Source organism: Trichosurus vulpecula, chromosome 8, assembly GCF_011100635.1.
Source record: "Trichosurus vulpecula isolate mTriVul1 chromosome 8, mTriVul1.pri, whole genome shotgun sequence".
NCBI classification, from domain to species: Eukaryota; Metazoa; Chordata; class Mammalia; order Diprotodontia; family Phalangeridae; genus Trichosurus; species Trichosurus vulpecula.
This window is the reverse complement of record NC_050580.1, coordinates 130568819-130584156: the sequence shown is the minus strand read 5'-3', so window position 1 is coordinate 130584156 and position 15338 is coordinate 130568819. Positions and strand designations below refer to the sequence as shown.

The 15338-nt window shown below is 39.1% G+C and overlaps 1 protein-coding gene across 1 annotated transcript; it reads left to right on the top strand.

The window, feature by feature from the left end:
• The first annotated feature begins 2209 nt into the window (after positions 1 to 2209).
• On the top strand, positions 2210 to 14018 carry LOC118829623 (AP-3 complex subunit sigma-1-like). Its single transcript, XM_036736571.1, is given in 4 exon segments — positions 2210 to 2306; positions 9570 to 9817; positions 13333 to 13852; positions 13855 to 14018. Coding segments are annotated over 4 exon segments (1029 nt in total).
• The last annotated feature ends 1320 nt before the right edge of the window (positions 14019 to 15338 follow it).

The window sequence follows — 15338 nt, the reverse complement described above, 5'->3', positions numbered from 1 at the left end:
GAAATGACATGACCAGATCTAGGCATAAAATGCACAGCTATACAGATTCTCCATGAATCATGACCTGACTATTACAACCCACCCTGACCTCTTTTTTCCATGAACATTGTACTCAGTCATTATCATATAATTTAACATAATCTTCACTAGTTTCATGTGGTTTTAGTTTTATCTTCCCAACTAGACTATAAACTCCTTAGGGAGCACTGGAATGAGAGTTAAAAGGTGCAGGGTTAAATCCTAGTTCTGCTTCTTATTAATTTGGGGAAGAAACAACCTCTCTCAATCACAATTTCCTCATCTTTACTATTAGGCAACAATAGATGGGAAGGGAGTTAATTAAACTAGTGACTTCCACAATCCTATATCCAATGAACAGTGTCCTACTCTTCTGTTGCAATTCCCAGTCAATCAACCAATAAACATTTATTAAGTGCCTGCTGTGTGCCAGGCACTGTGCCAAGCACTGAGGATATAAAAACAGGCAAAAAGACAGTTCCTACCCCAGCAGAACTTGCAATCTAATGGGGAGAAACACACCAAACACAATAGACAAAGCAAGCTATATACAGAATAAAAAGGAGAAAATTAATAGGGAGAAGGCACTGGAATTAAGAGGGGTTGGAGAAGAGAGTGTTCCAGTCATGGAGAATGGCCAGAGAAAATGGTCAGAGACAAGAGATGGAGTATCTTGTTCAAGGGATAGTCTGTTGTTGAGCAAAAGTTGGATACAATTAGTTTTTGTGGAGTAAATGAGGGAAAGGTGGCCTAGGTTGTGGCTGTGGAGGGCTATGTTCCCTATGATGCAGGAAGTTACTATGGCCCCTCGAGAGGGACCCTGGTTTCCAGGTTGTTCTAGCAAATAATAGGCAACTAGAACAAATTTTTGAATTACAGTTACAGCACATACCCCAGCCAGTTCCCCATTCCCTGCAAGTTGTCCATGGCTTTAAGATTTACCATTGTCTCTGAGAGTTTTCTATGCTCACTTATTTTAACAGAGTTCATGCCTGATTGTTTACACCTTGCTTGCCTGAATATGGAGACTTCCTGCAATAAAAGAAATGGGAGAAAACTTGATTCAGAATCGAGCTAAAGGTAAAGAGATTCTTGGCTTCATCCCTACCATGATTCTCCATCCTTCCTGGAACTCTAGCCAGAATCCTTTTCACCAAGCTCCAGAGACAGAGCAGAAAATGGTATTGATTCTTTCCAGCACTACTTTTGCACACTGAAAAGGATAAGTTTCTTAAAAATCTTAAACTAATACACTTAAGGTAAAAGGCAGAGAAAAGGAATTTAGTAAAAGTCTTTGACCTCTCCCTGAGAGAAAACTATTAGATGTTCCCAGGTTGAGAACCACAAACTTCTGCTAACTAAATCACGAGTTGGATTTATCTGAGAATATTTGTGTATGAAACCTACAACTTCAAAAGGAGCAGCTTTTCCTGGGCAGGGTATTTAGTCTGTTCCTGACACACTTTATGGAAAAACTCCCACTGGAGGCAGGAGGGAGAAAGGAGGGAGAGGAGGGGAAAGGGGAAAGAAAAAAACCAACACATTTTTGTGGGTTGGGGAAAATATTCAACACTTGTCATCCTTCCCTCAAACTTTTCATGAAAATGATTTCGTTTATGGGGTCTGGATAATGAGGTTGGAAGTGCTGGTTTCACTCCAAAAGGCTATTCTGTCCATGTTTTACATGCATTCTCCTTCTTACTACTCACCTAGATACAACCCTAGTTCAGGCCTTCATCACCTCTTGTCTGGACCATTGAGATAGCCTCCTATTGAGTCTTCCTAAAGCAAGCTTCTTCCAACTCCAATTCATCCTCCGCTCAACATATGGGGGAAAAAGTTAATCTAGGAACCTAGTGTTTGATAAACCCAAAGACTCCAGATCCTAGAGTATGGACTCAGTCTTTGACAAGAATTAGTGGGAAAATGTACAGCAGAATATGCCAAGACTCATACCTGCTACCATATACCAAGATATGCTCCAAATAGATACATGACCTAGACACAAAAGGTCACATCATAAACAAATTAGAGCAATGGTTCCCATTTACTGATGTTTGTTGGACACTGGCCTGGGTGCGGTAAGCACAGAAGCATAGAAGGACAGGTAGTGACTATAAATTTAGATTGTACTTTTTGGTATCAGGGGAGGAAACGAGTTTCTGGTTACAGTGACTGGGAGTATGAGGCCATGGTAGTTAATTTCCAGAATGACCTGAGAATAAGTATGACATCTGAGAGTCTGAGCCCCATACGGTGCATCTTGGGGACTGACCCAAAAGTTGGCAGTGAGAGAAAGTAAACATACTCCAGGACTTACCATGGAGCTCCCCATGAGACATAGTTGCTAATATTCCTCAAATTATACGTGCCAGTGTGGTCTGAACAATAATAAGAGAAGGAAGGAAGGAAACATGTATTTGTTAAGCATCTATTATATGCCAGGCACTGTGCCAAAGTGCTTTACCAATAACAATTCTGTGAGGAAGATGTTATTATTCCCCATTTTACAACTAAGGAAACTGAGGCAGAAATTAAATGACTTGCCCAGTTAGTTTGATCTTCACACTATACACAGAGCCACCTAACTGCCTATCATGAGAGCTATAAGATTAGATTTTTATCAAACAAGGAAGGAATTAGCTTCCAGATCTATAGAGAAGGAAGAGTTCACAGCCAAACAAGGAATAGCAATCACAGAAAATAAAACAGATGATTTTAATTACATAAAATTTAAAAGATTTTTGCACAAATCTAATGTAGCCACAGTTAGAAGGGAAATAGTTAATGGGGAAAACTTTTGCGGCAAGTCCCTCTGATAGAGTTCTCATTTCCAAAATATACAAGGTATCATTCAAAGTTAAAAGAGGAAGAGCTATTCTCTGTTAAATGGTCAAAGAATTTGAACAGACAGTTTTCAAGGAAAGAAACCCAAGCTATCTATAATCACATGAAAAAATCAAATACTACAAATGAGAAAAATGAGTCTGAGAAAGGGCAAATGACTTGCCTAAGGTCACACAGGTAGTAATTGGTATATCTAGTGATCATTATGCTATGTTTACATAAGTGCAACTATAATATTCAATTATCATCCCTATGCTATCGATTCTCAAATCTACTTATCTATCCCTAACTTTTCTGCTTACCTCTAGGCTTGCATCTCCAATTACCTATTGGACACCTCAAACTGAATGTTTTTATAGACATCTTAAACTCAATATATCCAAAACTAAACTCATTATTTTCTCCCCCAAACCCTCCCCTCTTCCTAACTTCCCTTGAACTGTTGAGTGTACCACCATCTTTCCAGTCGCCCAGGTTCACAACCTTCTCATTCTCTCCCATCTTCCATGTCCAATCTCTTGCCAATGCCTGTCAATTTTGCTTTTGTAACATCTCTTGCATACATCCTTCGTCTCTCCTCTGATGTTGTTACCTCCCTGACGCAGGCCCTAATCACTTTCCCTCCCAGACTTTTGCAATAGCCTTCTGGTAGATCTCCCTGCCACAATTCTCTCCCCATTCCAGTCCATTTTCCATTCAGCTGTCAAAGCTTCCTGAAGCATAGGTCTGACCATATTACCCTCCTACTCAAAAACTCTAGTTTGTTTGATTACCTCTAGGATCATATACAAAATCCTCTGTTTGTTATGCAAAGCCTTTCATAATTTGCGCCCATCACAACCTTCCCCATATTCTTAGATCTAAGACCCTACTACATACTCTTCGGTCCAATGACACTAGCCCCCTTGCTGTTCATTGAACAAGACACTCCATCTCCCATCTCCAGGAATTTTCACTGCCTATCTCTCATGCATGAAATGTTCTCCCTCCTCATTTCTGCCTCCTGGTTTATTCTACTTCCTTCAAGACCCAGTTAAAATGCCACCTTCTACAGGAAGCCTTCCCCAATCATCTTAGTTCTAGTGTCTTCTCTCTCCTAATGATTTTCAACTTATCCTGGATATAGCTTGTTTTTGCATATTGTTTCACATCTTCTCTCCCATTAGGCTGTGAGCTCTTTGCAAACAGGGACTGTCTTTTGCTTTTCTTTATATCACCCATGCTTAACGCACTGCCTGACACATAGTCGACACTTAATAAATGTTTATTGACTGATGACTGACTTTTCACAGAAATAAAAGTAGAAGTAAATATGTTGAGAAATAGTCAATGTTTATAGTTAGGTGGTGCCAAATAGTCAAAATATTTTTCAAACTGATCTACATATTTCATGTTATAGTGACATCAGACTTTACAGAATTAAAATAATAAAATTCATATGGAGGAACTAAAGGTCAAGAACATCTTCGGAAATAATTTTTAACCAGCAAAGTGTAAATAAGGCTTGACATTACCAGATCTTAAATTATATGATAAAGCTGTAAGTGTCAAAACTATCTGATACGGGATAACAAAAAGAAAAGTTGATCAGCGGAATAGATTAGATAAGAAAGATGTAGAAAGAAACAAAGCCTTCTAGTCCCCATTAAACTTAAGAACACTTTCTACTGGCTACTGGAGAAACAACTCTCTTTATCGAGAGCAGTATCATACAGCATGAGATAATAGCATTAAGTGTAATTTCCCGTAACTCACAGCCCCTCCTTCTGTCCTAGTAAGGTCATTTGTCCTTGAAGGTAGCACTGTAGTGATCAGGCATAAGCCTAGCCCTTTCCAATCATTACATTAGCAATTTTGTCCACTTCAATAGGCCATTTTCCAGACTAAGAATTTTGAGAAATTTAGCTCACAGGAAAATATAAAACTGTCTAAAAAACTATCCTTTCATTAATGTTCCAATTTTGCTAATTACCCATCAAGAGTCAATGTCAAATACTGTCCAGGACCCATTATCTCTGCTACTATACCCTATATCACCACCTACCCCTATTAATTTTGCATTGTTTTCCTATTTTATTCTGACCTCTAAAGTCCCTTCCATCCCTAAATTGATAAAACTCTAACCTAATCTAATGTAAACCCTGTCCCAAAACTCATTTGTATTGGACTTTCTCCTTATTGGTAGAGATGAAAGTGCTACCCTACATGAGGGGCAGGAGCTTCAGTTCTCAGCCAGTCCCCACTTTGGGGACTCTTCAAGGAGTCTCACTTCACAACTCTCCAATAGAAAGTCTTCTTCCAGTGGATTTCAAGTCAGCTCCCATCTTTTAGAGAAGAGACAGAAGAAGTCAACCTCACTTCAACTTGCTGAAGGAAAAGACTCTGGGAAGACATGAGAGGAGTAGGCTATCTCCATTATGTCCCTATTCCCAGCTTGCTACTCTAGAGGCTTTGGGGAGTTTCCCTTTAGGTGAGATCCAGGACCCACTCTCTTGGTTGAAATGAGTTATCTCACTCTCAATGGGAGAGCTTCTTCATTCTGTATTTTCTGCCATTGTATATTCTCTGATTTCTGTTTTACTACTGATTTGGATAGATGGGTTTCTTTGCTATTTGCTATGAGTGTTCATTGTGGAACTGATATTAGATGGGGAAGGAGTCAAGCTGTGGATATAGAACTTGAGGTCTTCTTTTCTCCAAAAATGACAAAGCAATCAAAAGTTAGATGGAACACGACTATATCCTCTTGGTAAATAATATTTAAGGAAGCAGATAGACATACCTCTAGCATGGTACCACCTCTCTCTGTGGAGAGCAGAGTAATGGCCTCTGGCTCTGATCTCCTGCTTCCCCTCCTGGCCTTGAAGAAGAGTGGGAGGAGAAGAAGCTAGAGATGTCTATTTTACCTCCCTCTGAGCCACTTGCGGACAGGCCCTCACCAGGAATGGAGCTTCACTACACAGGTGGGGCCCACTCACTCAATTCTTTCACTACACTATAATCAAAGTAATAACAGGATTACAATAATAAAGCAGTAACAAGATCCCAATAATGAGGCAAAATTATCAGAGAGGACAGTTTGCTTCCATAAATTTAAAAAACAAGATATTTCTTTCTGTTATTCTGGACCCATGACCAAAGGAAGTACAAAGAATAACATAACCCCATACCCATAACATTCAACTCTAGTTCCCCATTCACCTATAATGATGTGCTTATCCAACACCTGGAGTGGGATGGGTTTCCCCTAAACGGAAAATTTTTGAGGAACCTGCTTATGTGAAGGAGCAATAAAGGTTTAAGGGCAATCTGCCCATCAGTTCTTGAGTAGAAAAAAAAATCTTTCAACCTAAGTGAATTGCAAATCAGTTCTTTATTGAACTGGGGCAAAGTTTATAGACAAGAATAGAGGAAAATACAGCTAGAGAAGAGTTTCTTACCCTGTGGTGGTGAATTTATTTTCTAATTTTGATAACTGTATTTCAATATAATTGTTTTCTTTTGTGATCCTATATATTTTATTCAGAGGCAGCTGGTGGCACCACAAATAGAGCCCTGGGCCTGGATTTAAGAAGACCAGAATTCAAATCTAGCCTCAGACACAAACTGTGTGGCCCTGAAAAAGTCACTTATCCTGTTTTCCTTAGTTTCCTTAGCTATAAAATGGGGCCAATGATAGCATCTTCCTCTCAGGGTTGTTGTGAGGATCGATGATAATATTAGTAAAAAAACACTTTGCATAGTGCCAAGAACATAGGAGGCACTAGGCAAATGTTTATTCTCTTTTCTTCTCCTTTACTTAATGCATTTAATATTACTCTGAGGGGTCCGTAGTCTTCACTAGATTGCCAAGAGAGTATGTGACATAAAAAAGGTTAAGAACTCCTGAGCTAGAAGTAGCAGACTAGATTAGAAAGAAGAAAATTTGGAGTTGTTCCTGGGACATTGCTAAAATAATTTTGGGTTGAACCTGGTTAACTGGGAGTGACTAAATTTTCAATTGACCAGTGATTCTTAAGTGTTGGACTGGGGAATCATTCAAAACTTATTCAGGATGGCCTTGCTGAGATGACAAGAGAAGATGAGTGGGGACAACGCTTTTGGAAATCCTCACCCAGGGTGCTGCCCCTAGCAATAGAAAGAGGTAGTAGAAAATGAACTGAACTTGAGATCAGAAGAAGGGGGTAAGTTCCAGGTCTATTGCTCTATGTGTACATGAGTCTTTGAACAATTCCCATAAGCTCTCCCAAATAAGGAGCCTAACACATCATTAGGCTGATGGTCAAATTCAATCACATATGTAAAAACTGACAAGGGACACAAATCTATGCTATCATTAATTGCTCTGCTATAAATCAAGACCTGCTCTCTGGGACAGAACAGTGGATTTGGAATTGGAAACACCCAAGTTCAAATCCTGCCTCAGACACTTTCTAGCTGTGCAACCCAGGGCAAGTCTTAACCTGTGTATGCCTCATCTGTAAAATGGCCTGTTTCCCAGGGTTGTTTTGAGAAAAAAATAGTTAATATACATAAAATGATTTTACAACTTTAAAGCACCACATAATACTAGCTCTTAATAGTATTAACAGGACTAATAAAAATATAGCTTAGAGTGCCAGGAATTTGGGGGGCCTCCTCTCTAATGCTTCTTCTACCTACCCTTAGAAAAGATAGTTCTCACTTCTCTTTTAACAGATGTAGCTCTTCTTTCCATTCTTTTAACAGTGTCCTATGTTGGAAGATATTTATGAAGAAAACGTTTCACAAGGAATCTCAGGGGATGCATTAGAAAGCTATGTCATTGTTATTTGTCCTTCATTTTCAAAGAGAACCAGTGACACTACAGGGTGACATCTTGATTCATGCATGAATTGGACTGAAATGAGGCAGAGTTGCATACAGTCTCACTCTGTCTTCCAGAGCCATCAAGGTCGAGTGGCAAGACAAAATTCAGAATGTCTGGCAATGATCTGGCATGCAGTAGATGACCTTGTCATCTTCAGTGTCTGACCAAGCTCTAAGCACTCCACAATGCCAACGTCAGCCACTTTCATGGCCATTGGAACAACTTGTTCTCATCTGCCCATTCCACTGGGGAAAGTCTTTGTATGTTTGGGGTAGACATCCCTCTAACTCTAAGACCTAAGGCCTGCTGGTTACCCTCAACCTAGTTTAGCCCGTCTGCCCAGATGGTTTACCAGGGTGTGGCCACTGTATATCCCACAGCTTCTTAGAGCCACAGGTAAGAATTGGGTGAAGGTGGATTCCAAACGTAGATGAGCGGCTCTGAAAAGGGCTCTCACCAGAGGTGCTAGTCCTCCTTGAACCCACACTTTCTTATGTAACTGTAATCCCTAGCTGAAAAAGATTCAGTGACCCAAATACCAGTTGTGTCTGGATGGTGGAGCCAACAGAGAGGAGGGTTGGAGCCCAGAATTTTGGCTAGACTAGGAAAGCCTGCATACCAGGAGGATCTTGGTTTGGGTTTCTGCTCTAGCAACAAGTTGAACATGCAGGTGTTACCGGGATGTCAAACAGCTGAGTAATACTAACCAGCTAAATCTTTCCCTAAGAAGGCAAGAAAAAGCCGTTGCCTGCTTGTCACCTTGGTAACTTGACATTTATATGTCCCTATGCTAAACATTTGGATCTTTCCCCTACCTTTTCCAAATGTGTACATGTTTTAGGGGGAGAGGTTTGTTTTTCCAGTTTCCCTTCCACTGTGACTCAGTCTCTAGGTAAATATGATGGTTTCTTGGTAATAATGTAGGTTAGCTAAGATAATAGAAGCCTTGCCTCATCCCATTGTACCTGGCAGACAAGCATGGGATTTCTGGTTTGCCAGCCCTCATTAACAACAAAAATATATTCAGTTTCCTGAGGCAGCAATGAATGAGATTTCCACTGTCACCAAACACTTGCTAAGCTCCATGAGGTGTATGGTGCCCTGTAGCTATGAGACTAACTAAGCACATAAGGAGGAAACCTATATGGTTCATTCCCTACCTTCCTACTACAATAGAGGCTGTTAGGTGGAATAAAGAATGGATTTCTGGAATTTGGAGTCAGGAAGAACCAAGTTCAAATCCTGCCTCAAACACTTACTGACTATATAACCTTAGGCAAGCCACTTAACCTCTCAGCCTCAGTTTCTCCCTCTGCAAAATAGTGATAATAATAGCACCTATCTCTCAAGGTTGTTGTAATGATCAAATTATACATATGAAGTGCTTTGCAATTCTTAAACCATTGCATAAATGTTAGCCATTACTTCTTATAATAGGGAGACAATGTTCATCTGAAATCTTAAAGATTATAGTCTACTGATGACCTTAAAGATCATCTTATCTAACCCTTGTATTTGAAGGGTAAAGAAACTGAGGTTCAGAGAAGCTTTGATAAAAAAGCCAGTTAGACCCAGATCACAGACTCATAACCAGGTACTCTGACTTGCAGGCCAGTGCTTTTCAATTTTACAAAAGCTCCTCTCAATCACCTTCACAGGCATACAGAACAAAGGTAATCTGCATAGCCTCTTGGTATGTTGAGAGGGAAGAAAAGGTAAGGTTGATTCTAGTTGGTTTTTCTTTCCATTAAGAAAAAAGTTGGGGGGGGGGGCCAAGATGGTGCTGTGAAAGGAAGGAACTACTGGAGCTCTCACAAATTCTGTCAGATACATCTAAAATAGTGAATCTGAACAGATTTGACGGAGTTAGATGCCACTAGTAGACTGAGAGGGGCGGGAGTGCCAGGCACACGGAACAGCACCAGACCACACCAACCTGGAACAGCAGAGGAACCCAGCCAGTGCACCAGTCTGGGAGAGCGCTGGGCAAGCAAAACATGGGAACAAGAGCAGGCCCAGGGTGGAAGTACCAGCTACAGTGGCGATGGAGCCCCAGTCCTCTCAGCCCAGAACAGGAGTCTGCTGGAGCTACAGGAGACACCAGTGCAGAGCCTGCAGCTGTGGGAGCAGCTACCCCAGAGGCCTCCAGCCCATACACAGTCTAAAGGTTTGAAACTCTCCTTCTTGAACTTCCAGGAGCCATAATGGCCAGGTAAATCAGCTCTTCCTCCCTCCTTCACCCAGACAATACTACCTCGGGAGAAACAAGGAGCCAGAAGTAGGGCCTCAGTAGCCATATAGAGAGAGAAGTTGGGGAGAGGGCTCTTCTTGTGGTGGCAGAAGGAGACTAGTGCAGGAAGAGAGGTGTCCCAGCAGTCCTCACCTCAGCAGAACAATGAGAGTAACTGAGCCCCAGCAGGGTGGAGCTAACAAACATCAACACCAGGACCCCAGATGTGCTTTTGCACAGCCAGGGGAAGTGGCAGACACCAACACAGACAACAGCTGAGACCACCCTGCTGTAGAGCAGTCCCAGGGAAGAGGAGATCTCCAGCAACCAGACCTCACCAAACCAGAGGCCACAGCACACAAATCCAGTGAGCAGGCCCACAGATCCCAAAACAAGAAACTAGGGACAGAGCCTCCTGAGCCCCAGAAGCAGAGATCCACTTTATAAGCCAGGAGGGAAAAAACACCATGAAAAAGCACACTAAAAAGCCAAAGACCATTGAATACTATTATGGAGACAGGGAAGATCAAAATACCAATTCAGAAGAGGACAGAATGGACACTATACTCACATCTGAAACCTCAAAAGGGAAAGTGAACTGGTCTCCAGATCAGAAAGCATTCCTGGAAGAACTCAAGGAGGACTTTAAAAACCAAATTAGAAAGGTAAAAGGAAAAATGGAAAAATTTCACTGACGAAAACAAATCTTTAAAAAGTAAAATCAGTGAAATGGTTAAGGAGAATCAGAATATAAATGGAGAAGATGTCTCGTAGAAAAGTAAAATCAACCAAATGGAAAAGGAGATAGAGAAGCTAAAGGAATAAAATTAGAATTGGGCAAGTAGAAGCTAATGACTCTATGAGACATCAAGAATCAGTCAAACAAAATCTGAAGAATGAAAAAATAGAAGAAAATGTGAAATATCTGATTGGAAAAACAACTGACCTGGAAAATAGATCCAGGAGAGACAATCTAAGAATTATTGGCCTACCGGAAAGTCACAATGAAAAAAAGAGCCTGGACAGTATCTTCCAAGAAATCATAAGGATAACTTCCCTGAGGTACTGAAACCAGAGGGTAAAATCATCATCAAAAGAATCCACCAATCACCCGCTGAAAGAGATACCAAATTGAAAACTCCAAGAAATATGATAGCCAAATTCCAGAATCACCAAGTCAAGGAGAAAATACTGTAAGCACTTAGAAAGAAACAATTCAAATATCACAGAACTATAGTCAGGATCACGCAGGATCTTTCAGCTTCTACATTAAATGACAGGAAAAATTGAAATATGATATTCCAAAAGGCAAAGGATCTTGGACTACAACAAGGACCAACTGCCCAGCAAAACTGAGCATAATTTTCCAGGCAAGGGGATGGACATTCAATGAAATAAGGGAATTCCAGATCTTCCTGATGAAAAGGCCAGTGCTCAATGGAAAATTTGATCTTCAAATACAAAATCCAAGAGAAACATAAAAAGGTAAACAAGGGGGAAAAAACCCTTGTTAATCAATAAGGCACATTATTTACACCCTTATATAGGATTATTTTGTTTTGTATATGTTTTATATATAATGTCAATCTTGAGAATAGTTCAGTTATTACGACAATTGAAAGGGATATACATAGACTGTGGGTGTCAGTATAAAATAACTGATATAAGGATAAAAAATATAATATAATAATAAAATAATATAATATAATATAATAATAATATAAAATAAAAAATATAATATATGAAGGGATGGTTTTGGGACAAGAGATAAGGAGGTAGCAGAAAAGGGTAAATTACATCACATGAAGAGGCACAAAAACATATTATAGTAGAGGGAAAGAAGGGAGGGAGAAGAGCAATATTTGAGCTCTACTCTCATCAGATTTGGCTCAATAAGGTAATAACATACTCTGATAAGTATAGAAATCAAGCTTGTCCTACAGGCAGTAGGAGGGGGAAAGGGAAAGAAAAGGAAGGGCGGTGGTCAGAAGGGAGGGAAGAAATAGCAAGAGGAAAAATGTAAAATAAAGAAAGGGATTCAAGAGGGAGGGTAAATTGAGGAAGGTAGCGGTCAAAAGCAAAATTCTGTTGAGGAGTGGGAGAAGGGGGAAAGAAAAGCATAAACAGGGGGCAAATAGGATGGAGAAAAAGCCATCTAGGAATCATAACTGTGAATGTGAACGGGATAAACTCTCCCATAAAACAGAAACAGATAGCAGAATGAATTAAAAACCATAATCCTACAATATGTTGTTTACAAAAAAACACATCTGAAACGGGGGGATACCCACAGGGTAAAGGTAAAAGGCTGGAGTAGAATATATTGTGCTTCAGCTAAAGTAAAAACAGCAGGGGTAGCAATCCTAATCTCAGACAAAGCAAAAGTAAAGATGCAATTAAAATAGATAAGGAAGGACACTATATCCTGCTAAAAGGCACCACAAACAATGGAGCAATATCATTATGTAACATATGTGCACCAAGTGGAAAAGCATACAAATTCTTAGAGGAGAAGTTAAAGGAGTTACAGAAAGAAATAGACAGCAAAACTATAATAGTGGGGGACTTCAACCTCCCCTTCTCTGAACTTGATAAATCTAACCTCAAAATAAACACAAAAGAAGTTAAGGAGGTGAATAGAATTTTAGAAAAGGTAGATATGAGAGACCTCTGGAAAAAACTGAATGGGGATAAAAAAAGAACATACTTTTTTTCTCAGTGATACATGGCACATACTCAAAAATCGACTATGTACTAGGCCATAAAAACCTCACAATCCAGTGCAGAAAGGCAGAAGAAGTCAAAGCATCCTTTTCAGATCATGATGCAATAAAAATTATTTGTAATAAAGAACCATGGAAAAATAAACTAAAAATTAATTGGAAACTAAATAATCTAATCCTAAAGAATGAGTTGGCCAAAGAACAAATCATAGAAACAATTAATAACTTCATTCAAGAGAATGACAATAATGAGACAACATACCAAAACTTATGGGACTCAGCAAAAGCAATTCTTAGGGGGAAGTTTTATATCTCTAAATGCTTATATGAATAAAATAGAGAAAAAGGAAAGCAATGAATTGGGCATGCAGTTGAAAAAGCTAGAAAAAGAACAAATTGAAAATCCCCAATTAAATATCAAATTAGATATACTGAAAATCAAAGGAGAGATTAAAAAAATTGAAATCAAGAAAACTATTAAATTAATAAATAAAAATAAGAGCTGGTTTTATGAAAAAAAAACAACAAAATTGATAAACCTTTGGTCAATTTGATTTAAAAAAAAAAAAGAAAGAAGAAAATCAAATTACCAGTATGAAAAATGAAAAGGGTCCCCTCCCCTCCCCTCCCTCTCTGGGAGTGCACGGAGGGGGCGGGCGTGAAAGCGACCTGAAGCAGAAGAGGAGGGCTGTGCTGGCCGCCAGGGACCCAGCGCCCACCTGGCCACCCCTTCCCTCCTCCCATACCCTTCCCCTGCCGCGGGCTCCATCACAATCAAGGCGATCCTCATCTTCAACAACCACGGGAAACCCTGGCTCTCCAAGTTTTACCAGCCCTATAGTGAAGATACACAGCAACAAATTATCAGGAAAACTTTCCATTTGGTGTCTAAACGAGAGGAAAACGTCTGTAATTTCCTAGAAGGAGGATTGCTAATAGGTGGCTCTGCCAACAAATTGATTTACAGACATTATGCCACATTGTACTTTGTCTTCTGTGTGGATTCTTCAGAAAGTGAACTTGGCATTTTAGGCCTAATACAAGTATTCGTGGAAACACTAGACAAGTGTTTTGAAAATGTCTGTGAACTGGATTTAATTTTCCATGTAGACAAGGTCCACCGTATTCTGGCAGAAATGGTGATGGGGGGAATGGTTTTGGAGACCAATATGAATGAAATTGTTACTAAATTGATGCTGGAAATAAACTGGAGAAATCTGAGGCTGGCTTAGCAGGAGCTCCAGCCCGTGCAGTATCCATTGTAAAGAATATGAATCTTCCTGAGATCCCAAGAAATATTAACATTGGTGACATCGGTATAAAAGTGCCAAACCTAACCTCTTTTAAATAAAAAGGCTACTCTCAGGTAAAATCCAGGAGGGAAAAAATCATCTAGGTTTACCATGCAATTGTTTACCAAAAGAGAAGAAGAGAGTCTTAATTTTTGCTGTTGGATTGATTTAAGAAAAGGTATTGTATAGAATCGTGTATAAAATCAGTATATTAAGATTAATATTTCTTTTGTCTTGGCTCAGTGATTTTTAAGAAAATGAGCAGTCCCTGTGTGATTTTTTTTCTAAATTACATTCCTATTCCCTCATAAGGCATGTCATCTTGGTTGCTACAGTATTTTGAAAATGTATTTAAAGTATTCATTTATTATGTACAACTCAAAACATTGGGGCATTATGTATATTGCATGGAATTCTATGAGTACAGCATTCCTTAACTCTTCCTGCCATTTGTCATGATTATTTAAAAACTACATATATGTTGCAAAAAAAAATTCTGTTCTTTTTTAGAAAAAATAAACTCCAAATTAACCAGAAAAAAAATGAAAAGGGTAAATTCACCTCCAATGAAGAGGAAATTAACACAATAATTAGGAATTATTTTCCCAATTATATGCCCACAAATTTGACAACCTTAGGGAAATGGATGAATGTTTACAAAAAGATAAATTGCCCAGGTTAACAGAAGAGGAAATAAAATACCAATTGAGCAAGCCATCAATGAACTCCCTAGGAAAAAAATCTCCAGGGCCAGATGATTTTACATGTGAATTCTATCAAACATTTAAAGAACAATTAATTCACACTCTTTATAGACTATTTGGGAAAATAGGTGAAGGAGTCCTACCAAATTCTTTTTATAACCCCAATATGGTACTAATACCCAAACCAGGAAGAGTCAAAATAGAGAAAGAAAATTATAGACCAATTTCCCTAATGAATATTGATGCAAAATTTTTAAATAAAATATTAGCAAAAACATTGCAGCAATTTATCATGAGAATAATACACTACAAACAGGTAGGATTTATTCCAGGAATGCAAGGCTGGTTCAATATTAGGAAAACTAACAGCATAATTGATCATATCAACAACAAAACTAGCAGAAACCATATGATCATCTCAATGGATGCAGAAAAAGCCTTTGACAAAATAAACACCCATTCCTATTAAAAACACTAGAAAGCATAGGAAGAAATGGAGCCTTCCTTAAAATTATAAATAGCATCCACCTAAAACCATCAACAAGCATTATTTTTAATGGGGATAAGCTAGATGCATTCCCAATAAGATCAGGGGTGAAACAAGGATGTCCATTATCATCCCTATTATTCAATTTAGTACTAGAAACGTTAGTGTTAGCATTAAGAAAAAGAAAT